Below are 26,927 nucleotides of genomic sequence, written 5' to 3'. Positions count from 1 at the left end.
GGGAAGAGGTAGGTTTGAGTGTCTTAAAGGAGGAGCGATGTGGAGGGGCTGAAGGAGAGAAAAGAATAAAATGCAGGAAGATTACAAATCAACTTCACTGAATTAAGGTCACAAATGCAAGAGATCATACAAGATTTCATCTGAGTAGGATTCATAGGAGGTTTTTTTGAGCTGAGAGGATATGATACCAATCTTATTTTAGTTTTGACTGTATTTTCATCTTTTCTGTTCCAAACCCACCTCTTATGGCAATAGTGGGCCCACAGCAACCTTCATGTGATATGGCCACAATTAGCAGTATGGACGCTTTTCCATCTAAGAACCGGTTACAAACCCTCCCCCGAAGGAAAAACACGGCAGAAACCCCAGTCAGTGTGTTTCTCAAATGTCACCTCAAGTGCATATTAACCACACCGTGCTATTTATTTACTTTCCCATAGATAAGGTATATTTATCTGCTTTTAAAATAAGTTATTTGTGTCTCAAAATGTATAGGGTGGGACCAGACAAAAAAAAAACTAACTGACCCTCAAGGGGGCAACTTTATGGCCTGCTTCGCAATAGCAGCAACTTACATTTGCATACTGAGTTTAATGTAGAAAATCATTCCAAGGCACTCAGAACTCAGCATCCAAGTATCATATATTCCAGCTTTGGAAATCTTGTCAGGCAAGATATTTCCAAATACTGAGCATGTATGTACAATTAGGCCGAACTGTAGGTCCTAATACTTACACAAATCTTTAAAATGCATCATACAGCACAAGATTGAATGGTCTTCATTGGGAGAAATAACAACTGCACGCAATGTAGAGAAATGGTGCTAGTAATTTAATGAGCTTAGAGATCTGCCATGGCAAATTGACATTTAAAAACTGCTAGCAAACAGCACAGACATACAGCAGTGACCAACGCTACAGGACAGCCACTCGTGTTGGGATGTTTGCAACAGGTTGGAGTTTTCCATTCTGTACAAATTAATGCAGCCACTTATTTACTTCCTGTTCTTCACAAAGTCCTCTCCTTTCTTTATCGAGCCCTTGAGTTCACCCATAGCTTCGGCTACAAGCTTCTCTTCAAAAGCAGATAGTTTGCCTAGTCCAAGATTCTTCTCGATGCCACTTTTCTGGGGGGGCGGGGGGGGGAACAAAAAAGGGATGTTTTTAATGAAATTCATCATAATAAGAAAACATTTTAGGAACAGCAGACATCTTAGAAGGATGTGATGTATTCTAGCTGGCAAAAGTACTACAGCGAGACCTTACAAGTGAGGAGGTATAAGGTGTAAAAACCAGGAAGATCTCAGGTTCATTTCCTGCTCTGAGTTATGTTAGCTGATCACAGCTAAGAAAGCAAATGGATGCTCCACAGTTAACACATCATCACTGCTGGATGGTGGGCAGGAAAATGATAAGTTTCACAATTTCAATTACTAACCTGGTCTCTGGGGAAAGTGAGTGTATATAAGGCATGGAGAGCTGGGGTGCTCTTCACAGCCAAGTTGCTCACCACCACAAACCACCTAGGCTCACTCTAGATGGACCATTTAGAAAAGGTCATGGTGACAGTAAAGTTGTAAGAGTCAGTGCCTTTGGTACAGAAGGTACGGAGTGCAAAAATTTACAAGTTTAAAAATTAAATCAGCAGCCTCCATTTTACACAGAATTTCCCAACTGCTAATTGCCTAGGACTGGAGGCAAGAGTGACCATTAAGCACGTTTTATTGAAGTGCTAAAACAGGGAGCACAAAGTAGACATGAGCCATTTAAATTCTAAATTAACAATTCTGGTAAAATAGAACAAATCATATTTAAAGCTTTAAAATACTGAGCATTTGCAATTTAAGAGAAAACAGATCTCATTAATACTTAAAAACTGAATAATCTGCCTAGTCCAAGCAACACAAACTCACCCCGAGAAGCAGAGGTGTAGAGAAATATGGCGATTCAGTTTCTTCAGACCTGACAAATGCACATTCCACCACTCCTTCTTTACCATTCATAGCATCCAAGAGTGAGAAGACAAACCTGGCACCAGCATAAGCCATGGACAGGGTGGCAGAACCTAAACATTAAAGATACAAGAACTCTCCTTAAAATCCAAAATGCATACAACCAATGTAACATGCACTGGTTAAGAACCAAAGCAATCTGCCCTCTGTTAAATACGGAACACAAAAGGCAGTGAAAAATTATTATACACAAAATGGCAAGTGTTAATTAAGGTTCAAACAAAAAAAAACCTTGTAATTCCGCATTCTAGAGAAAATCTGTTCCAAGTCACTTGTGATGCAGCTTGTTGGTCTAGGAGTATGATTCTTGCTTGGGGATTCTCATTGCAGGAGTATCCAAGAGGTCCTGCTTCAAATCCCAGATGAGACCTTTGAAAGGTGTAGGCAGGGTTTCTTATGAGGGTACCTCAGTTCATTATATCAGGCCACAAAGGACAATATGTTGGGCAGATTGTGTAAAACTCCAGTTCTCTAGTATTGTGCAAGAAGCTGCAATTTGACTTGTGCTTCATATACTTTCAGCCACTACCAAACTGGATTATTTTCTAATCTCAAATGTTGGCAGTCCGTGCGGTGTAGGTACACCCACAGTGCTGTTAGTGAGGGAGTTGCAGGATTTTGACCCAGCGACAGTGAAGGAACGGCGATATATTTCCAAGTCAGGATGGTGAGTGGCTTGGAGGGGAACTTCCAGGTGGGTGGTGTTCCCATGTCTCTGCTGCCCTTGTCCTTCTAGATGGTAGAGGTCATGGGTTTGGAAGGTGCTGTCTAAGGAGCCTTGGTGAGTTGCTGTAGTGCATCTTGTAGATGGTACAGACTGCCTCCACTGTGCGTCGGTGGTGGTGGAGTGAATATTTGTGAAGGTGGTGCCTTATCAAGCAGGTTGTTTAAAGCTTCTTGAGTATTGTTGGAGCTGCACTCATCCAGGCAAGTGGACCATATTCCATCACACTCCTGACTTGTGTCTTGTAGAAGGCGGACTGGCTTTGGGGGTGAGTTACTTGCTGCAGGATTCCTAGCCTCTGACCTACTCTTGTAGTCACTATTTATATATGGCTGGTCCAGTTCAGTTTTTGGTCAACAGTAACCCCCAGGATGTTGATAGTGGGGGATTCAATGATAGTAATGTCATTGAGTGATGGTTTGATTCTCTCCTTTTGGAGATGTCATTGCCTGGCACTTGTGTTTCATATCATGTGCTGTATTTATTATAATACCTGTATATAAAAAATGTCCTAACCTGCATCACAGGGGCACAATTTAAAAAAGGATGAGGAGAGGTACCTAAAAGCTTGGTCAAAGAGGTGGGGCTTTAGAACGTTTTCAAAAGGAGGGAGGAGGGAGAAGGGAAAATGGGTACCATTTACAACGCAGGTCAGGAAGGGAATTAAGGGTGCTTAGCAGTTTAGTGGAAATAGGGTCAAAAGAGCAGGAGTTGGGTCTCTTACGTGAGTGAAGATGAAAGAGCATGATGTGGGTTTCAGCTATATCAGGGAGAAAAAGAGGATGAAAGCAGCAGAGGGAGCTCAACTGATGGTTTCTGTCTTGCTGACCAAGTCCCCGGGGCTCTATACACTTGCTGGAGATGAGGTTGGAGGTTGCAGGGGGCAGGGAGCATTTAAGGAAACATCTGGTAAAGAATAGAAACCAAACCTTTATCTTTGATCTCCAGGATTATATTGGAATGGTTTAGTCCTGCCTAAACAGAACATTCAACTGCCTTGAATATTGCTTCCAGTGAGTTACTGAATCATTGCCCACATACTATCAAGCAGAATTTCCAGTCATTATTTGCCTAACTCAAATCCAGTCTGTTTAATTACATTGGCAAAAAGAAGCCTTCTCAAACATGAGGATATTTAAACAAGTTGGCAAAACATGAACCAACTCCCACTCTGAGGAGATTGGCTAACAGGACTGTTATTGGGTCTACATCTGGATAAATGGCTTCAAAATTATGAACAAACCTGCTCCAGCTTTGGCTTTAACTACCTCTGTACCAGCCTCCTGAATCCTGCCCGTCAGGGCCTCCAGTTGATCCTGGGGAAATTCCACTTTAGGATTGCACTAGAATCAAAACAAGATGGAAGTTCAGCACTGTAATCAACTGTTCAATGTCTACTTGCATAAAGGCAATTATTAGTAAAATTAAAATATGAATGAGTTTGATATGGTAGAAATTAAATTCATTAAATACAAAAGCAGTGAAACCTGCTTGGTTGCCTTCAGGGGTCAGAGACAGTCCACTCAATCTTATCCAGTGCTGAGTGACTCCAGCACTTGAGCAGACCTTATTTGGGATATTATTATTTAATTTAGGCATCTCTTCCCTGGTCCAATGGCTGCACAAAACAGGTGTGGAGAAGTAACCTTGCGTTATATATTCTGAAGCTGCAGAGGTTAAATGCTTAGGAGGTGTTTATTGATGGGGCTGATCCAGAAGAAAAGGGCAGGATACTATTTTAATTCAAATTGAATGTGGAGTGGCAGACATGGAATCTACTGAGCAATTGGAAAAAACGGAGCGATATGCAGAAAGGGTAAGGAATGATTTTCTGCCACAGTTAAAAACAAGGCAAAGCATGCCACAAATCAAACACCTCCACTCTTTTCATTTTAGCTTTCACATCCACGTCACCAAACCCAATATACCAGCATTTTCAGTACAGTGTCTCCCCACCAACACAACTTGCCCACTGATACACATCTGCACACGCGCACTGGTTTGCACATGTACGACCAATGATGTCAGCCCAGTTAAAAAATGTTTTGAAAGTAAAACCACACATTTCGGTGGCAAAAATGAATGTTTGCAAGTTAGAATCACTGCACAGTGGATTTATTCTACATTGTAAAGTAACTATCATGGGAATATGAATAGGCTTTCATTCATAAGTTTGTGCTTTAAGCATTTTGAGGCTGTAACAAGTAAAGGTGCTTACATTTGATCCTTAAGTGTCAAAAGCAGTAAAGATTTAGAGCCTTCCATTAATTCCACTTGACTTGGCAGCCTTAACTATGGAAAGATGTCTGACAGGAAACATGTGAAGGGATTAAAGACCATTTGTATGTATTTATTAAGAGGATAAATGGGCCAGAGGTGTGTCCTTGTTTTTCTCCATAAAAAGTATCTCTCAGATTGGGCTAGCTCTGATCTCAGTTGCTCACAACGACGTCACGGAATGAAGCACTGCAACTGTGCATGAATGCAGCCTTCTCAATAATTGTGTGAAATTTGGCTTTTGGAATTTTCTTTACAGTTAATTCAATATAATTCTCAACAATCTATTACTATTCACATGCTGTCAAACAGTGACATGTTTTGGACTTATTTCCCATATGTAGAAGACTTCAGTACCAGACAGTCATCTATTGTTTTGCCATGTTCTTGCCTGCTTACCTGAGAGATCAGAGGGATGATGGTCTTTCCAGCATGGCCTCCAACTACTGGGACAGCAACACGTGCTGGGTCAAGGCCCTGCATACAGATGGAAAGGACTTAAACATGGAAAATACTAACAGAAGCAAATGAATTAAACTAATATGCCATTACAACACCATATCAGTTATTTAACGACTAAGAGACCAGAGTTCCAAAACGAAAGGCAGGAGTAGTTAGTTATCTGGTAATTGGCAATGTTAAAATAGAAAAGTGCATTTATGGGTATTCTATTCTCAATTGCCAGTGAAGGGTAGAAAGGAGCCAAATCGTTACACCCTGCAAGCTTTTAGAGATACATATCACAAATATGGCCCTCCAAACCCAACCACAATTCATCTGCAGTGAATTCTCACAACCAAAATAAAATTAAATACTCATTTGCTATATAATAAACTGGGTGCCATCGCTTGTTTGAAGCATTCTTGCATGCGCACATTGAGGAATGTGCAACTTCAAGCAATTATTATGGTCCTCTAAAGTGTGAAAATTCACAGCATCTCAGCGATCCCACAACCAACAGATGTGATTAAAGCCCTTCAGTCCCACATCCAGTTGTGAACGGTGGTGAACAATTAAGCAACCAATTGGAGGTAAAGTAGGTTTATGGGTGTGAGCGCAAATGGCTCTGAGATTTAATTACATTTAGAGTCAGGCAGACTGCAAGCTTAAAATTATCAAAAGAAGTTAGGTGTAGAAATATACTTGAAATGCTAATGAATAAACATGGATGGGGTCTTAGCATGCAAAGTGTGAGGGGAATTTGCATTTTTAGATAAGTGATGGGGTTGTTTGGATTTTGAAGAGATGTTACAATGTTTACAACTAGCCAGATAAGCAAGGCTAAGCAGTGTGTTTACTTTTCCTAAAGGTTACTGACAATATTGGCAACATGAAAGATTTTTATATTATGGGAAAAGTAAAGTTCCAAAGACATATGGAACAATGGAATTTACATACTAAAGAGAGAAAAATATGTAAAGGAGAATAAAAGGCTATGTTGGGGGCCATGTAAGATCTAACAGGAGTGAGAGAAACAGCCTTCAGGAAGCCTCCAGCCATTTGTGCATGAGTCTGCTGTGTCCAGTAACTAAAGTTAGAGAAAAGCCTTTAGGAATTCCACTGTCAAGTGGATGCTGTGGTAACTTCCTGGTTTGCTTTTTAAATTTAAAATCTATTTTGGACTGTGGCCTTAAAGGGTGTGTGTAATTTAGAGTCAACTTAAGTGGGAAGTTTAGGATTTGTTATAGTACTAAGTAAGTGTAATCTTATGTATGTGCTTGAAATCTTTTCTTTTATCAATAAATACTTTAACTTATAAAAATCTCTAAAGGTCTTAGTGGACTCATTACTTCTGAATTCAGTGCACAATTCGTCTTGTAATAAATACAAATTGCAAAATTGTTGTAATAGCATGGCCAAGTTTCCCTTGCGGATTTGGTCTGCCTGGCACACATCATCTGCCATGTCATAACACTTGTGCTCCAGAACTAGCCATACTCCTAGCCAAAATTTTCCAGTACAGCTACAACATTGGCAAGTACCCAACAGTGCTTCAGCTGGAAATAATCTAACCTTAGGGAAGACAACAGAAAAACAATGCAAGGGGCGGCGATGGCATAGTGGTATTGTCACTGGATTAGTAATCCAAAGACCCCAGGTAATGCTCTGGGAACCTAGGTTTGAATCCCACCATGGCAGATGGTAGAATTTAAATTCAATAAAAATCTGGAATTAAAAGTCTAACGATGTCAATTATTGTAAAAGTGCATCTGGTTCACTAAAGTTCTTTTGGGAACGAAATCTGCAGTCCTTACCTGGTCTGGCCTACATGTGACTTCAGACCCACAGCAATGTGGTTGGCTCTTAAATGCCCTCTGAACAAGGGCAATTAGGGATGGGCAATAAATGCTGACCTAGCCAGCGATGCCCACATCCCATGAATGAATAAAACGAATAAACTTCTTAGTTAACAAGTATCTTAACGTATGTTGGGGTAGTTAGTAGGTCACTGGGTGTCTGGGCAGTGCCAGTGAAAGATAACAGAACATGCAAGTTTAAATCTCCTTCAAAACTATTGGTTAGCAGCAGATACAACCATCCTCCACTAGCACACAAGTCCTTAATACTTTCCATACTGTAAAATGATTACGGGCAATTCTGGTCAAAATGCCCTTTGGTCCTGGTTTCAACAATCTTTCCTCAGAGAAATGTACAAGATTTTGAGATACACAGGAGTGGTATCGGTTCAAGTCAAAAGGGAGTTTACAATAAAGCTAAGAAAAAGGCAGATTACCAAATATACATGGTTATTCCAGATGTGTCAAACTAAATATATCTTGTCTTGTTGAAATGTCAAATATTCTCTTCAATGCATTGCATCCCATTGTCTTGCCCATCCTATTCCATGTTTACCTTCAGCTCACCAATAAAGGTATTGGCTCTGACCACATCCAATGTTGTCACACCAAAGATTTTGTTAGGGTTGTAGACTCCAAGTTTCTTGAAAACCTCTGATGTGATCGGTATTGTGGAGTTCACCTTGAAAAATGAAACAGGGTCTACTTAACACTGGGAATGTCAAATATAAATTAGAATTTCCAAAATCAAAATTTAATAAATCAGCTTTCAGTACAATTCTCCACAATACTGTGCCCACATTCTGTTATCTGTAACCAGTTTTAGATGGACATGTTAGAATTTCAGTCAGAAAAATCAGTGCTTCTTTCCTGTAGAGATGTTAAAAACAACTTGTGCAATCTTCATCAGTTGCCCATTGCAGGAGAGAATTTCACTCTTACTCAAAGTTATCCCCAGCTTATATGCTCCTTGTATTCCAGTAAGAACAGGTGAGGGAGGCATTTGGTCCATCTTGGCTTGTGCATTCAGAATGGAGACCTACTCCCTCTCTCCTCCATCATCAGTTTCTTGAATGAGTCCAAGATTTTTCCCACCATTACCCTGACTAGAAAACCTCTGAAGAATTACTTCCCAACAAGCACCAAATTACTGTTTAATGATCTGAAACGTTAGTGTTTCTCTCTCCACAAATGCTGCAGAACCTGAGTATTTCTTGCATTTTCTGTTTTATACCAAATCACTTTTAGTCCATATCTCCTTGCTGAAGCTCCCAACAAACCTCAAATTATTGCTCCAGATTATAGAAGTATACACCTAATAAATGGGAAGAAAGGTTCTTACTTAGTCACCTCCTTTCAAAGCCAATAAGCCTCAATTTCCAATCTTTCCTCTAAACTAAACCAGCACTCAGACATTAGTTTGGCATCAATAGAATAATTTAAATGTTTCCTTTCTGTCTTGATCAACAGAATCTGAGTATCATACTCGAGGCCAAGTTGGACCAGGACACTGGAAATCCATTGAATCAGCTATGTTCTTGGCTCCCACCATAGATCTCACTGCTGATTCAGTGTAGGGATTCTGGGAATATAGTGCAATTGAAAAATATTACTCCCAAAGTCACGTTTCATTTTTTTCTTAAAAAGGTGGGTGGAGAGACAAAGTGAGAATTCTGAGTTAATGCAGTTTGAAGTGAATAAGTTCCTTGCAAAAGAACATTATGACCTGCGGTCTGTCCACAAGAATGACCCAAACCTCCCTGTCGCTTGCCATTTCAACACTCCACCCTGCTCTCTTGCCCACATGTCTGTCCTTGGCTTGCTGCATTGTTCCAGTGAAGCCCAACGCAAACTGGAGGAACAGCACCTCATCTTCCGACTAGGCACTTTACAGCCTTCCGGACTGAATATTGAATTTCAACAACTTTAGGTCTTGACCTCCCTCCTCCATCCCCCCACCACCCCCCACCACACCGCCCCCCCCCCCCACCGTTTCTTCCTCCTTCCTTTTGTTTTTTTCCAATGAATTATATAGATTTTTTTCCCTCCTATTTCCATTATTTTTAAATATTTTTAAATCTTTTATGCTCCCCCCACCCCCACTAGAGCTATACCTTGAGTGCCCTACCATCCATTCTTAATTAGCACATTCGTTGAGATAATATCACCAACTTCGATACCTATGTGTTCTTTTGTTCTGCCATCTGTGACATCTTTTGATGATCTGCTTCTATCACTGCTTTTGCCTACAACCACACCACCCCCTCCACTTCTCTCCCCCCACCCAACCCCCACCCCCCCCAAACCAGCTTATATTTCAACCCTTCCTGGGATTCACCTAGTTCTGTCGAAGGGTCATGAGGACGCGAAACGTCAACTCTTTTCTTCTCCGCCGATGCTGCCAGACCTGCTGAGTTTTTCCAGGTAATTCTGTTTTTGTTTTGGATTTCCAGCATCCGCAGTTTTTTGTTTTTAACATTATGACTTATTGATTAGGATTCCAATGCTGCCAATTAATTTTAATAGCCTTTAGGTTTCAAATCATTCACTTCTCCTTGCAGGAAAGAACACAATTCAGTTTTGCACAGTGCATTCGGGGGACTGAATGAATGAGTACAGTCAACCACAACAGTCAAACTGTAACAATGCCTGGTACAGGTCTAGCATAAGCAAACTGTGCAAACTTACAGGGTTGGAGATGATACATATCATGGCCTCTGGACAGTTCTGAGCGCAAGCCTCTGTTAAAACTGCAACTATTGTAGCATTGGTGTTGAACAGATCATCTCGAGTCATGCCTGCAAGCAAATGGAATTTCAACATTTGTGTTGTTTAACAGTTTGTTAATTTAATAGTTAACAATCCTCTACAGACAAAACCTATAATTTGTTCAATATAAGGCTTCTACGAATTTATTTACCCACACCAAGATGTGACTTATTTTTCCGTACTTCAGTTGTGTGATATGGTATGCAAGTTATTGGATAACCATTGGAACTGGAAAATCTAGTTAACAGATAAGCAAAAAAAAGGTGTACTGAGAAGAATATGTGCATATTGAAACTAAGTTTTTTTTTGGAAAAGGCAATGCATCTTTAAAGAACAATCACAAATGATCCAATCAAGTTTACATAAACCTAAATGTGATAAACAATTATTGGGTTCAAAGCAACATTTTGCCACTCAGCTGGGGTGTGTAAACTCTAGCAGAAAAAAAAAGTGTCTTTTGTCTGGACGACAGAACTTCTCTCACTGCCTGCAAATTAGGGTAACAATGCTAGCCCCAACTCTAAATTGCTGTGAAAGATTCAATATAGCCTCATTAGGTATAAGCGGCACAAACCTAACTGATAGCATGCAGAGAGAACAGAACAGGATTTCAAATGAGAAATTAAAACGAAGAAAAAACAGCTGCTGGTTTTAATAATAATAATGTGCTAATAATAGAATCACTAAAATAAAGTATAATTTAACTGATTCAGTAGCAATGGATGGAAAATCTATCTTCTTTATCAAATCTTCAAAAAAATCAATTACAGAATATTTTGATAAAATGGAGCCCACATTAGTCTGTGTACCATAATAAATCAGGAGATTTGTCATTTAATTTTTGAAAATATCATCTCTAATTCCTTAGATTGTTCAAAGCTGGTCCAATTTTGTTGCCACATTAATTTTCTTACTACAGCCAAGAAGGAGAAACCATCCTTCCAACTGACTGGATTTCACTATAGTGGAGAGATTATGTATCACTGGCTGGAATGTAAAACTTCACTTCAAAACAAAAGGTGAATGAATCACCACCTTCAATGCTAGCAAAGTAAATGTTAATTGATAACCTGTTACATTTTTCAACCAGGACAGTGTATCCCAGAATACAAGGACATTGGGAGTGATACTTCCCAATGGGAACCAACCCATGTTGGGCATAAGAAAATACTTTGCAAGAGACTAAAGCATAGCAATCAATATGTCCTAATATTTTGGTAATGATGTTGTCTTTGATGTGGACTACACCGCAGATAAGATATCTTCCACATGCAACTTTAACTGGGGTAAATTCAAACTGAATTGTAGAAGCAAGTCTTTGCGGGTGGGTAGCAACGCACAACTTTGTCTGAAATCACAACATTTGAAATTGTAGCAGAGATCCTCACTTTACTGTGCTATTTGAGTTTAACTACATTCTTTGTGAAACATACAAATTAGGAGCTGAAGTAGGCCACTCAGCCTGCTCTGCAATTCAATAAGATCATGGCTGATCTGATTGCAGCCTCCTGCCTACGCCTGATAACCTTTCACCCCCTTGTTTATCAAGAATCCATCTACCTCTTGTCTTAAAAATATTCAAAGATTCTGCTTCCACTGCCTTTTGAAGAAGGGAGTTCCAAAGACTCACTACCCTCTGAGGGAACAATGGCGAATTCATTTGCAGATTCCTGTAAAGCAAGGATCACAGAATGCAAGCTTACAGATAGATGTAATTTGTCAGGAACCTACAAATAAAAGCACACCATGGTCATAGTCATCTTTAATGGCTAAGTCACCAAAATAATCCAGACTTTATAACAGGTAGCCAGATGTACATTGCATTAGCAATTCCCAGGTAATGTTGGTATCAATACTCATCAAAACAGTATGCAAACATTTGCCTCCATTGTCTGATCGGATTGGGGGCCACAGGCTGCAATAGATACAGCAGGGGTTTGGCAGTATCTTATCACTTGTGCCGACCATCCAGCTCTCTGTAGTGGCATAGACAGACTGGACAATATCCAGGCATGGGCTGACAAGTGGCAATTAACATTCGTACCACACAAGCGTCAGGCTATGACCATCTCCAACATGAGAGAATTCAACCATCGCTCCTTGATGTTCAATGGCATCACCACCACTGAATCCCCCACTATCAACATCCTGGGGGTTAGCATTGACCAGAAATTAAACTGGACTAGCCATATAAATAACGTGGCTATAAGAGTAGGTAAGAGGCTAAGAATCATGCGACGAGTAACTCACCTCCTGACTCCCCAGAGCCTGTCCACCACCTACAAGGCACAAGTCAGCAGTGTGATGGAATACTAGCCACTTGCCTGGATGAGTGCAGCTCCTACAACACTCAAGAAGCTGGACACCATCCAGGGCAAAGCAGTCCACTTGATTGGCACCATATCCACAAACACTCACTCCCTCCGCCACCGACACACAGTAGCAGCCATCTACAAGATGCACTGCAGGAATTCACTAAGGCTCCTTAGGCAGCACCTTCCAACCCATGACCACTACCACCTGGAAGGACAAGGGCAGCAGATAGATGGGCACCACCACCTGGAAGTTCCCCTCCAAGTCACTCACCACCCTGACTTGGAAATATATTGCCGTTCCTTCACTGTCACTGGGTCAAAATCCTGGAACTCCCTTCCTAACAGCACTGTGGGTGTACCTACACCACATGGGCTGCAGTGGCTCAAGAAGGCAGCTCACCACCACCTTCTCAAGGGCAACTAGGAATGGGCAATAAATGCTGGGCCAGCCAGCGAAGCCCACGTCCCATGAATTAATTTAAAAAAAACTCCATGGAGCCGTGAACCTTCATTACACACTCATCTAAGTCAGAATTTGTAGAAGGACAAAACATTGAAACGTTCTTTTAGTCTCAAACAGTTTTAAGTTAAACACTATCATGCTCTTTATCAGGTTTATTTTGCTTCTGCCTAAACACAGCGCATGTTTTGTTCAATCTGAAACATATGGTCTATTAGTGAGGATTGTCACCTGATCAGTGTCAGAGAGCATGATGGGGATCCCATACATCTTTTTATTGTGTTAGTAGAGAAAAGAATGTTAATCCACCGTTGTGGACTCATTGCAACAATCATCAGTTTTAAGACTTGTAATGCTTGACTAAGCAAGGCCATAGCTCAGTCAGCAAAGGATTATTACTCAAACATTAAGTACATACCAGGTTTCCTAGGTACTCCAGCAGGAATGACCACCAGCTCAGATCCTTTCAAGGCGTCAGGCAGCTGTTCAGGGCCCATGTAACCTGGAAATATGCATCTTTTCATTGAGTGCTTTATAATGCAGAAACAATCTGATTGACTTTTAGAGTCAGAGTTTTACAACAAAAAGAGGCCCTTCTGCCCATCGTGTCCAAACCTGTCATCAAGACCCCATTTACTCTAATCCCATTTTCCAGCACCTGGCCCATAACCTTGTATGCTATAGCGTTTCAAGTGTTCATCTAAATACTTCTTAAATTTTGTGAGGGCTCCTACCTCTACCACCCTTCCAAGCAGAGAGTTTCAGATATCCCTCTGGCTGAAAAATTTTTTCCTCAAATCCCCTCTAAGCCTCTCGCTCTTACCTTAAATCTATGCCCCCTGGTTATTGAAGGGGAGAAGTTTCTTCCTATCTACGCCCCTCAATTTTGTATGCCTCAATCAGGTCCCCCCTCAGCCTTCTCTGCTCTAAGGAAAACAACCCCAGCCTACCTAGTCTCTCTTCATAACTGAATGCTCCATCCCAGGCAACATCCTCTGCACCCTCTCCAGTGCAATCACATCCTATAGTGTGGCAACCAGAACTGCACACACTACTCCAGATGTGGCCTGCCTGACATTTCATACAGCTCCATCATAACCTCCCTGCTCTTGTATTCAATCCCTTGACTAATAAAGCCAAGTATCCCATATGCCTTCTTAACCAACTTATCAAGGATCCATGGACATGCACAGCAAGGTCTCTGATCCTCTGTACTTCCTAGGGTCCTACCATTCATCATGTACTTCCTTGTCTTGTTAGTCCTCCCAAAATGCATCACCTCACACTTTTCAGGATTAAATTCCATCTGCCATTGTTCTGGCCATTTGACCAGCTCGTCTATATAGTCCTGTAGCCTAAGCCTTTCCTCATCCCTATTTACCATACCACCAATTTCCGTGTCATCTGCAAACTTACTGATCATACCTTCTAAATTCATATCTAGGTCACTAATGTACACTACAAACAGCAAGGGACCCAGCACCGTACCCTGCAGTACACCACAGGTAACAAAAACAACTTTCGACCATCACCTTCTGCCTCCTGCCATTAAGCCAATTTTGGATCCAATTTGCCAAATTACTGTCAGGGCACCTACTATCTCCTCCCCAGCCTCCCACAGCAGCCTTGGATACATTTCATCTGGGCCTGGGGATTTATCCACTTTTAAGCCTGCTAAAACTGATAATACCTCCTCCCCCTCAATGCTAATTCGTTCAAATATATCACAGTCCTCCTCCCTGATTTCTATACCTACATAGTCCTTCTCTAGTGAATACAGGTATTCATTTAAAACCTCACCTACATCTTCTGGCTCCTCATGGATTGCCACTTTGGCCCTAATGGGCCCTATCCTTTCCCTGTTGCCAGAGATCCTGACACGTCTGTTCAGAGGTACACCACTGTAGACAATTTTCCTAAAATTATTCATCCTCTACAGATTACTTTGCAGATTAGCCATATACAAACACAGCATGGATTATTTATGTTCAATATTAATTCATACATATTATAATCACTTAAGCAGCACTAAACAAATTCCTTTAAATATATACTCACCAACAACCTTTGCCCTGGTCTCAATGTGACTGAGATCAGCTGCAACACCAGGTGTGTGAGCAATGTCATAGAGCGAGAGGTCACTCACAAGAGGGCTGTTCTTCAGCAGCAGAGAAAGAGGCTGGCCAATGCCACCCGATGCACCTAATACTGCTACCTTGGCATTGTTCTGGGCAAAAGAAATAAAGCAGATGACACAGATCAGTTATCAAGCAATGCCAGTAATTAACACTATTAAAAATCAGGTTAATAATTTAACCACTCATGGAGATTTTAACACTGAAAAAATTCCCACTGCTTCCCATTTCTAGAACAATTTGACCAATTGTTAGCTAGTTTTCTACTTTCTGAAACAATTTAAGAGTTGCTTGCAGGGACCCCATCTTGCACCCATCTCAATAAACCCATTGTCAAAAGTTAGGTTATACGGGTGCTGCTTTTCTCTATCACGCCAGCAAGCCTAGGCTTCAACCCTGAAAGAATGATTACACATTATTTTCACCCAGTTCTTGTTACAACCTAAACAAACATCCTTTATTTTTGTTCTCCGAACGTGGACATGTATTTCCCATTCCTGGCTGCCCTGAGAAGTTGGCAGTGGGTCAACTTTTTTTGGAAAAATATATTTTATTTACAAAATATCTGAAAGAACATTACAAAACATTTCAAAATGGCCATCAGAAAAAGTGCAATCATATTCAAGTTTTCCACATAGATCATGAGGTGCTTCAATACAATCAATGAACATTAGATACAAGATGGTCATTACAGACAGTCAGGTAATGCAATGGTATTTGTCCTTTGTCCTTTTGTCTATGACATCTTTGGCAATCTCTTCTTTGCCTCTGTCCAGCTCCACATGTCCCACCCCGCTCAAACAGCTTATATTTCACCTCATTTATATTTCTCTTTAGTTCTGATGAAGGGTCATACGGACTCAAAACGTTAACTCTGTCTTCCTCTCCATAGATACTCAGACCTGCTGAGCTTTTCCAGCTATTTTTGTTTTAATGCAAAGGTATTTCAGTTATCTACATAGATCATGTTGCTTGGTGCTTTAATACAATATAATATTCACTGCATACATTCAACCTGAGTCATACAGCCCAAGGGGTCTATACAATTCCCAGCCCCTCAGTGCACTATGGAAGAAAGGTCTTAGATCTTTCCCCATTGCACCTTTGCGGCAGCTGCCCCAAGCTTTAGTGCATCCCTCAGCATGTAGTCCTGGACCTTGGAATATGCAGTTTGCAACACTCAAGTCAGGGGCAACTCTTTGCACTGGAAGACCAACATGTTTCCTGCAGACCAAAGAGTGCCTTTCACTGAGCTGATGATCCTCTAGTTGCAGTTGATGTTTGTCTCGGTGTATGCCCCTGGGAACAGCCTGTAGAGCACAAGAGTCCTGTGTCACAGAGCTGCTCGGGATGAATCTCGACAAAAACCACAATCTCTCTCCAGTCCTTCTTTGCAAAGGAACATTCCACAAGGAGGTGAACAACGGTCTCTTCCTCACACAGCCATCTCGAGGGCAACGTGCGGAGGAGGTAAGACTCCTGGCATGTAGGAAGGATTTGATTGGGAGGGCCTTTCTCACCACCAACCAAGCTTGATCTTGGTCCTTGTTGGAAAGCTCTGGCGATGAGGCATTCTGCCAAATGACTGACAGTCTGCTCAGGGAACCATCCGACAGGATCCACCATCTCCTTTTCCCTCAGGGCCTCTGACAACCACTGCCTGATGGGCTTGCGGTCAAAGGTGTTTCTGCATAAATTTTTCCACGACGGACAGGTGGTGCGGCACGGTCCAACTACTTGAAACGTTTCGCGACAGCGTGGCCAGACCCATCCTTCGCAACACTGGGAACAGGTAGAACCACAACACATAGTGACACTTGGTGTTTGCAAACCAAGGGTCTATGCATAGCTCGATGCAGCTTCACACAAAGGTGACCATCTGGAGGAGGGCAATGTTGGGCACTTTTACCCCCCTTTATCTAGAGGTTTGTACATTGTGTCCCTGCGAACACGTTTCATTTTCGACCTCCAGGCAAAGTGAAAGATGGCTCGGGTGATCGCCACTGTGCAGGAGTAAGGAATGGGCGAGACAGCAACACAAGAGTGCCTCACACCTGATGACCAAGTTCTTACCCGCAAAAAGAGAGGAAATGTCGCGCAAACATGCCTAGTTTTCTTTTCATTATAGAAACTGGAAGGAGCGAGTGGCTAACACATGTCCTGGTCCCTCAAATCATATCCCCAGCACCTTCAGGCTGTCTGACCTGACAGTGAAGGGGATAAAGGTTTGGTCAAACCAGCTCGCAAAGAACACAAATCAGGTTTCCTCTATTTTCTACCTTATTATGGACATTAAGCAGTAATATGCTTGCTATTTTAAATGGCTGTTTTAATTGCTGCTGAGGATGCACAGGTATTCTATTTGCTAGTTGAACTCTTTTAAAAGTGAGTCAAGACATCTGTGATCTAAAGATCAAGACACATTCCCCTCTACCTGCACACCAAGTGTATTTAGTACATTGGCCTGTGTCCATACTTGTAAAGTACTAATGTTCATGATAGCCATGAGTCACTTTCAACCCAAGAATTAGGCGTGCTGTTCCCTGTGCCTTGAGCTCAAGGCAGGCCAAGAATTGCTGGAATCCTGGAATAGCTGAATCAACCTTATGAACTCCCACAAGTGCATGATAGTATGTCAACAGTTCTCAAGCAAGACAATCCTTAGAAATACGGGATTCAATAAATTGAGTGTATTACTCAGGCTGACTTCCAGCTCACTTGAGAGAATCCTGCTCACACCAAGAGTCAGTTTTCACTGCACCCATCCACATTTATGTGCTCTAAACAGGAGCAGCCTTGCCACAGGCTCAGCAATCAGCCTTTTACTGTGATATTTTACACTGAACGTTGTATGGACTGTCCAGAAAGGGCCAGTGCAGAAACCAGAAAATACTATCATTCACACTAAAGCCAATAACTGAACTTCTCAAGAATTATAAATTGGTCTGAAGCAAAAAGAATACAAGAAACTGGTGATACAAATGGTTTAGAAGATTGAATCAGTGTTTAAATAGTTACTTCAGAATGTGTTTCTAACAAAGTAAGCTACCAGTACGATTTTTAGAAACTTCCTGATGTCTTGTTTATACACAAGTGAGGCTATACTCCTGTGCTGACTATACAATCCAATATTAGACAGACTCAAAAGGACAAAATAAAACATACCGCTAGGTCTCCACGACAGGCTGCACACAGTTGAAAGGGATTTTCACTTAGACAAGCAACCCAAAACAGTGGTTCCGAGAGACAGCAATGTGTCCAGTACACTGGATTGCAGAATCAATGTAGCTTCTTCAATGCCTGTTCAAACAGGCATATCGGGGCAGAACAGTTCAGTAATTGGTTACCAATTCAAATAATTAAAAACATAGCACAGACAGGCAAGCAAAGGAAGTTGGCTTAGCTTGATTGAATGCAAGATAAAATAAACCAGAGTCAAAATGGCACAAGGCAAACTTCATTCCTCAGACTCAGAGGTTTACAGCTTGGAAAGAGGCCATTCGGCCCATTGTGTCCACACCTGTCAACAAAGATCTGACTACACTAATCCCATTTTCCAGCCCATAGCCCCGGAGTTTATGGCAACGCAAGTGAATAACTAGATACTTAAATGTTACGAGAGTTTCTGACTCAACCACCTTTTCAAGCAGTGAGTTCCAGACTCCCACCACCCTCTGGTTGTAACGATTTCTCCTCAATTCCCCTCTTCACCTTCTGCCTCTCACCTTAAATCTACACCCCCTGGTTATTAACCCCCCCCCCTCCAAACTAATGGAAAAAGTACCTTCCTATCCACCCTATCTATGCCCCTCAATCTTATACATCTCTATCAGGTCCCCTCTCAACCTTCACTGCTCCAAGGTAAACAACCCCTACCTGTCCAATCTTTCCTCATAGCTCAGACCCTCGAGCCCAGGTAGCATCCTGCTAAATCTCCTCTGTACCCTCTCCAGTGCAATCACATCCTTCCTATAATGTGGTGACCAGAATGCACACAGTACTCCAGTTGTGGCCTAATCTCCAGCATAGCCTCCCTGCTCTTGTACTCTATGCCTCGGCTAGTAAAGGCAAGTATCCCATATGCCTTCTTAACTGCCTTATCTACCTGCCCTGCTACCTTCAGGGATCTGTGGATATGCACACCAAGATTCCTCTGATCTTCAGTACTTCCCAGGGTCCTACCATTCATTGGGTAATCCCTTGCCTAGTTAGCCCTCCCCAAGTGCATTACCTCACATTTTTCCAGGTTGAATTCCATTTACTACTGCTCTGCCCACCTGACCAGTCCATTGATATCCTCCTGCAGCTTACAGCTATCTGCCTCACTATTTACCATCCAACCAATTTTCATGCCATCCACGAACTTCTTGATCATACCCCTTACATTTAAGTCCAAATCATTTATGTACACCACAAACAGCAAGGGCCCCAGCACTAAGCCCTGCGGAACCCCTCTGGAAACAGACTTCCAGTCACAGAAACATCTCTCAATCATCACCCTCTGCTTCCTGCCTCAGCCAATTTTGATTCCAACGTGCCACTTTGCCTTGGATCCCATGGGCTCTTACTTTCTTGACCAGTCTGCCATGAGGGACCTTATCAAAAGCCTTGCTAAGGTCCATGTAGACCACATCAAATGCATTACCCTCGTCAACACTCCTGGTTACTTCAAAAGATTCAATCAAATTTGTCAAACACAACCTTCCCTTAACAAATCCATGCTGACTATCCCCAGTTAATTTCTGTCCCTCAAAATTCTTTCTAGTAGCTTCCCCACCACCGAGGTTAGAACGGCTGGCCTGTAATTTCCTGGTCTATCCCTTCCTTTTTTTAAATAATGGGACAACATTAGCAGTGCTCCTGTCCACTGGCACCTCACCTGTGGCCAGAGAGAATTTGAAAATTACTGCCAGGGCCCCGATATCTCTTCCCTTGCCTCTCTCAACAGCCTGGGATACATCTCATCTGGTCCTGCGTATTTATCCATTTTTAAATCCGCTAAACCCGCTGGCACCTCCTCTCTGTTAATTTCCTCTAATATTTCACAGTCCTCCACCCTGATGTCTATACCTGCATCGTCCTTTTCCATTGTGAGGATCGAAGCAAAGTATTCATTGAGGACTGTACCCATGTCTTCCAGATCCCCACACACATTACCTCTACAGTCCCTAATTGTTTCTACTCTTTCCCGAGTTATTCTCTTGCTCTATATATTTTTTAAAAACCCTTTGGGTTTTCCTTTATTCTACCCAGCAATGCTTTCTCATGCACTCTTAGCTTTCCTAATTTCCTTTTTAAGTTTCCCCCTGCACTTTTTATACTCCTCTAGGGACTCTGTCGTATTGAGCTCTTGATGTCTGCCATAAGCTTCTTTTTTTCTTAATCCTAACCTTTATGTTCCTTGACATACATGGTTCTCCGGACTTGGTCCCCCTCTTTTGTCTTTACGGGAACATATTTGCCCTGTACTCTCACTATTACCTCCTCGAATGCCTCCCACTGCTCTGACACAGTTTTATCTGCAAGTAGCTGCTCCCAGTCCACTTGGGCCAATATTGTATCTCATCTTAATAAAATTAGCCTTTCTCCAGTTTAGAACTTTTATTCCTGATCCAACCTTATCTTTTACTATAACTATCCTAAATCTAACTGAGTAATGGTCACTATCTCCAAAATGCTCCCCTACTGATATGCCTTCCACCTCTCCGGTCTCAGTTTCAAATATTATGTCCAGAACTGTCCCCTCCCTTGTTGGGCTTTCTATGTACTGGCTAAAAAAGTTCTCCTGGATGCAACTTAAGAATTTTGCTCCCTCCCTACCTTGCACACAAACTACCCCAGTTAATATGTGGGTAGTTAAAATCTCCCACTATCCCTGCCTTATTATTCTTACACCTTTCTGAAATTTTGATTACATATTTGATCCTCTATCCCTCTGACTGTTTAGGGGCCTACAGTATATACGCAATGTGTTTGCTCTGTTTTTTACTTCTACCCACATGTCCTCATTTGGTGATCCTTCAAAGATATCCCTCCTCACTGCTATAATTGATTCCTTGATCAATATTGCAATCCCCCTTCCTCTTCTATCCCTCTCCCTATCTTGTCTGAATACCATATATCCAGGGATGTTGTGCTGCCAATCCTGCCCTTCTTTTAGCCAATTCTCGGTCATAGCTATCTGTGCCCTCAGCTCATCTGTCTTATTCCTCAGAATCCTTGCATTAAAATATATTCCATTTAACCTTACTAAATTCACTTCTTTCTTATCTAGCCTATGTTTCTCTTGACTTCCAGGCTCACTTAATGTTTTAACTTCTAATTCCATCTCAGTTTCTCTCCCCTCTGAACTACTTTTCAGGATCCCATCCCCCTGCCAATTTAGTTTAAATCCGCCCCAACAGCTTGAGCAAATCTCCCCGTGAGGATGTTGGTCCCTTTCCTGTTCAGATATAACTTGTCCAACCTCCACATGTCCCACCTACCCAAAAAACCATCCCAATGCTCCAGCAATTGCTGATTGCCTGTCCCAGGGACCTCCTCTCATACTCTCCTCTGGATAGAAGGGGAAATTGCACAATTATATGAAAAGAATTAGTAGGGGTGTTCCTTGCCAGGTAAGGCCACAATATTGAGATTTCCCTATTGACACTGCAATTTGAAATATAGTATTTAGATAAGTTTTGAAATGCGAATGCAAAACCTACCACCAGACTAATGATTAACATTAATGAAAATTGAGGCTAAATGTAAGCAGTTACAGACGGAATGTAAACAGCCCAATGAATGATCCTGATGGTAAGAAGAGATACATCCCAAAGAAGCCTGACAAGAGCTGGACACCACAGTGAGTAAAAATGTAAGTTATATTTAGATTGGTGGATTGCTAATAATAAATTTGTATATCAAATTGCAGCACATATTTGAATATCTAAACTATATTGAGGGCACCATCAAATAGAACTAACAAACAAGCTGCTTTGCCCAAAGGTGTTCACCCTCTAGGTGAGCTATTGTCCCAATCCCATCATTCTATCCTGTTCCAACTGCTTTTCTCTCCTTTCCCTCAACCACACATCAAACCCATTCTCAAATGTTGACAATCTCCATTTCAATCACCAACTCTTGAGTATATTCCACTCCCACCAGATCGCCCCTTCCAAGTCTCTCTTCATATTTGGATTTCTTCAAACCAGGAAGCATCCCAGTGAACATGCACTCTGAGCCCTCTACTGCCTCAATTCCTACCCTCTGGAGCACAAAATTATGGACAGCAGTCCACCTGTGGCATTACAAGATGTACATGATCTGCTGTCTTACCATAGTCATTATGTAGATTTGCATTAAATCTCTTTTATATTCCAAACTGGTTATAAAATCTAGTATTCAGTTACCATATTTGATGGCTGCATCTAATTCAAGGAGCTGCTCTTAATGTTGTGGCCTTCACCCTAAATCCCATTGCCCTGCATATCACCCTGCCTTTGCCAATCAAAGGCATTAGCTTTAAAACAAAAATTGCACCACCTCACAATGAAAGCCCACCAAACAATTTTTTGCGCATTCTACCTACCATTCTATCAACATCTCCTTTTGTTCTCAGAATTATTTACTGCCCTTCCTATTTTAGTGTCGACTGAAAATGAGGACAGCGCTCCCACCAGCCCCATCTCCAAATCGTCAACCCACACAGCAAACAGAAGCAGGTCTTGTAGGGTATCACTACCCAGTTCTATAATAAAAATGTTGGAAACACCCATGTCTATGGAGAGCAAAAAAGTCAGTGTTTCAGGTTGGTGACCTTTCATCAGACTTCCCAGTAACTGCTAAACTCACACTCCTGTTTTCTCCCTTGCAACTAGTTTTTAAATACAAATTTCAACCCCACCCTAATTCCACATCACCCAATCTTTTCCAATGTTCTCCCTGAGGTAAAGACTTTGGGCATACTCTACATCCACTGCATTTGTCACGTCCGCCATATCAATCATTTCTTTTAAGAACAATTTTGCCGAGCAAGATTTTCTTTCCTGAAATCTAGAGTTAGGTGTTTCTAATTCTTCTCTCGTCGTCTAGGTAGTTCAGTTGTTTCACCAGATATCTTACAAAACCCCAATTTGACAAAGCACCATCATCACCTTCATGTAGAAACAGTCAGTGTGAGATAAACACTGAGAAAAAGAATTACAGCATTCTTACAGCACTGAGGCAGATTATAACACAAGACCAAAGCAGTTCTTTTGCACTGAGCAGATTAGCATTCAATTAAAGGGGTAGTATCTGAACAGTCTTAGTTAATTTGACATTTAAATTTTTTAGTTTTAACAAAAATTGCACCACTTAACATTGGAAGTCCACCTTACAATTTTTTCCCCATAATACGAGGCATGATAAGAAATCCTAATCCGAACCACAGGACAGAACTCTGCTTCTAAGTCACATCCCGTTCCTACCCATCCCACTCATTACCTGGGAGGAACAGGTAGTGAAAAAGAAGTTCCACCTCAGCGCAAAATGAACAACCATATTTCAGCAGTCTTGTACTCTTTGCAGTAGCTTTACACAGTAAAGTAAAATTATTCAGTTCACAGCAGGTGAGTGATGACTGCTCTCCCTTAAGACTTAAAAGCCTCTGAATATTATTATAGCCAGACCATGGCTTCGGTCAACCTGCCAGAGGACACACTTTGGTAACATATATATTCGTTGTAAGACAGGTGAAACATTTCACAAGAAAACCAACAATTGGAAAAGTAGGTCACAGCTGGGACCATACTAGTTTTCTATTAAGGAAACCAACTACTTCTGTTTTCTGCCTGCATGAATTAAAAACAAAAAACATCCAACTTTTATATTTTAAATCAGAATATTACAACATAAATGCATTTCATCGCTAAGAGTCTAAGACCCATTTGAACGGTGGAAAGTAATGAATCACAGATTCAAGTCCAAGTGTAGTTTTAAAATCAAGAGTAGCTAGCACCGAATAAGTGATGAATGATTCACTGGCCACTTCCCCTGCCATTTCTTAGCAGCTCTACAGTTAGACTCAAGTTTCCACAGCACCCAGTCCCAGATGGACAGATCTCAATTACTTAGAGAGTTTTCTAATACTAAAGCCGTTTATTTCCACCATGAATCTCTCAATGTTCTGAAGTGCTTTACAGCAAATTAAGTACTTTTGAAGTGTAATGTAGGAAAAGTAGTCAGATTTTGCAGGGCAAGCTCACACAACAGCAACATAATGACTAGATTCTCTGTTTTTAAGCAATGCTGATTGAGGGATAAATGTTGGCCAGGATAACTCCCTGCATTGCTTCAAAATTGTGCAATGGGATCTTTTTACTTCCACCCTAGAGCAGATGGAGCCTCAGTTTAACATTCAAACACAGCATCTATAAAGTAGCACTCAGCAGTGAACTGGAGCGTCAGCCCAGGTTTTTGTGCTCAAATCACTGGAGTGAGACTCGAACACAGAACCTTCGATCTCAGGATATAACAGCACTACCAACTAGGTCACAATTAAGTGAGGTTTAGGAAGAGAAACAATGAGGCAAGAGGGGTGGGAAGTACATGAACGTCCAGAACAAAAGGAATGGAGGTTTTGAGGGAGGTTGGCGTGACCAACCATGTCAACATCTATAGAGAAGGTATTATACTACGAGCATTGACTATGATCAGACTTACCCAGTAATTTTATAAGCTCCACATCCACCACTGCTCTATATAGCAGCACAATGAACAGATATGTGATGAACACGGAACTACTCCAGGTAGTGGATAGTTCTAAAGTTCACCATTTATTTTGCAACCAAATGCCAAGTATTGACATCTTACGCAATAAGAGATGAACAGTCTACAATGCACAAATTTTATTTGGTCCTATTTATAAAATCTGGAACTATATATTTGTTCATACTAACTGGATGCAAACACATCCCATTAGATCAAACAATTCTCTATGCTTGGACACCATGTTATACTGGCACAATTTAGTAAATTGACATTACCCTCACCATCAGGAAATATGGTCTACTTTTTCTTTATTCTTTCATGGGTAGAGGGGGGCACAGGGGGATCTTACTCAAGTTAGCATTAAAAAATTAACAATTTGCAGTCGTAGTTGCTAAATGCTATTGGGCTTCAACAATCTCAGGAGTACAGGAGTTTGATTCGAACACACGCCTCTAGAAGAGGCTGGGATCTGAACGCAGCGCCTTAGACCGCTCGGCCATCCTGACGCTAGGAGTACAGGAGGAGGCACAGCCTGTAAACCAGTAATAATTAGCGTACATACTAATTTCACAAGAAAATGGTCAGGTGTGACTTGCTATCGGTATTAGGCCATTTTGTTGGCTCTCTTTTCATTCAAGGGACCGGCTGGGCAGGATCCCCAAGTGCCCTCAAGAAACTGGTGGTGGAACACCTTGTTGGAGCACTGCAGACTGTGTGGTGTTGGAACACTCAGTGCTGTCAGGTTCTCTCTTGTTGGAAATGGGCTGTGCCTCGCACACAAGGAGTTCTGTCGAAGGGTCATGAGGACTCGAAACGTCAACTCTTTTCTTCTCCGCCGATGCTGCCAGATCTGCTGAGTTTTTCCAGGTAATTCTGTTTTTGCCTCGCACACAATGTTGCTTACCACTTACGTGCCCAAGCTTGAATACTGTACAGATCTTGTTGAATGCAGACAAGAACTTTTTCATTGTTTGAGGAGTTGCAGGTGAAAAGAACACTTGTGCAAGCATCTGTGAACACCACACACCTCCCTCTTCTGACTTTATGATAGATAGGTTAGCATAGGTTCTTTGACACTGGATTGTTGCTCATTGCCCTCTCCTAATGCTTCCCGCTGAAAGCCACCGTTTAGCAGATTTTACAAAAAAATCAGTTTGCATTCAAAAGCATCTCCCTTCAACACTGTCTTTGTTTCCACCCCTCCAAAAAATTTTCCTGTCTCTTGCTAAGTATCCCATTCTCGGACAATCTCCTAAAACAAAAATCACCTTAGGATGTGCTGGCATGAACGTTATACTATTTAGGGAGGCAACTAAAGTTATAGTTCTGCATTGTCTTGAGGACACGTTGGGCCAACACATGAGCAGAAATAGATGACACCAGCTCACAAGTTTAGTCCAAGGTTGCTAGCTATTTGATGTCGTTTGCCTAACATTTGTAGGCATACACTCCATCTCCTCGTGACTTACAACCTTCCGGAAAGAAAACAGAATACAACTGGAAATCTGAGGTCAGTTTATACTGAACTTAATTGGTGAAACCCAAGCGAAGGCCACACGGCAGGTCAGCAACAAGGTTGAAATCAGGGTAATTAGAGCAGGAGGATGGCCCCCAGCACCGGGTACATCCTGTTACAGATGGGACTCCTCCTCTCATGCAGCCACCCGGCTTCTCAGGCCCAGATCCTGGGTGCCCTCAGGCCACGAGCAGCATGGGCTCCCGCTCCCTCTCCCCCGCTCACCACCCGGGCCCCGTCTCTCACCTGCGACGTAACGGAGAAACTCCTGCCGAGTGCGGAGACAGCGGGCCTGGCGATACGGGACAACATTTCCAACTGCGGCAGATCCCTGAGCGACAGTGACTCCAACGACCTCCAGCTAAAGGACTAAACCGAGCACCGTGACGCACCCTAACCTGCTAGTCCGCCGCCCATCCACCAATCCGTGCCATCCGCAGCCCCAGTCCGCCTCTGCCACTGGCTGGCGGCGTCGTCCCCATCATGTGATGCGCGTCCGGTTAGGTTGAAGCGCAGCACGTGCACCCGCCCTTGCCACTGATTGGCGAATCCGGGCGCCGCTGGGCCTTCAGATTGGTGAGAATGACTGTCAATTATCATGGAAGCGCAAGTGCGCTTTGAGCATGCGCATTTATGGCGGGAACACGCCCTTTCCATGACGTCACTTCCTAGCTACCACTTGTCCCTG

At 42.0% G+C, this 26,927-nt stretch overlaps 1 protein-coding gene across 1 annotated transcript; it reads right to left on the bottom strand.

Annotated features, from left to right (window-relative positions):
• Positions 1–810: 810 nt before the first annotated feature.
• mdh2 (malate dehydrogenase 2, NAD (mitochondrial)) lies at positions 811–26,644 on the bottom strand. The gene is made up of 9 exons (XM_041198243.1): positions 26,486–26,644; positions 14,912–15,080; positions 13,272–13,355; positions 9,998–10,107; positions 7,866–7,991; positions 5,412–5,489; positions 3,979–4,078; positions 1,913–2,064; positions 811–1,126 (listed from the first exon to the last, which is right to left on the bottom strand). The coding sequence occupies exons 1-9, from the start codon at positions 26,549–26,551 to the stop codon at positions 995–997; spliced, it is 1,017 nt and encodes a 338-aa protein (XP_041054177.1). The 5' UTR covers positions 26,552–26,644; the 3' UTR covers positions 811–994.
• Between the last annotated feature and the right edge of the window lie 283 nt (positions 26,645–26,927).

Source organism: Carcharodon carcharias, chromosome 10, assembly GCF_017639515.1.
Source record: "Carcharodon carcharias isolate sCarCar2 chromosome 10, sCarCar2.pri, whole genome shotgun sequence".
In the NCBI taxonomy this organism is placed as follows: Eukaryota; Metazoa; Chordata; class Chondrichthyes; order Lamniformes; family Lamnidae; genus Carcharodon; species Carcharodon carcharias.
Note: the sequence above shows the minus strand (reverse complement) of the source record. Positions and strands in the feature narration are given on the sequence as shown.

Excerpts from the sequence above, each read along its gene's own strand:
- mdh2 (XM_041198243.1), bottom strand. The coding sequence starts at position 26,551 with ATGTTGTCCCGTATCGCCAGGCCCGCTGTCTCCGCACTCGGCAGGAGT. Across the intron at positions 7,992-9,997 it reads TATGTATCATCTCCAACCCT|GTGAACTCCACAATACCGAT; the intron begins GTAAGTTTGCAC and ends TCATTTTTCAAG. Across the intron at positions 2,065-3,978 it reads TAAAGCCAAAGCTGGAGCAG|GTTCTGCCACCCTGTCCATG; the intron begins GTTTGTTCATAA and ends TTTAATGTTTAG.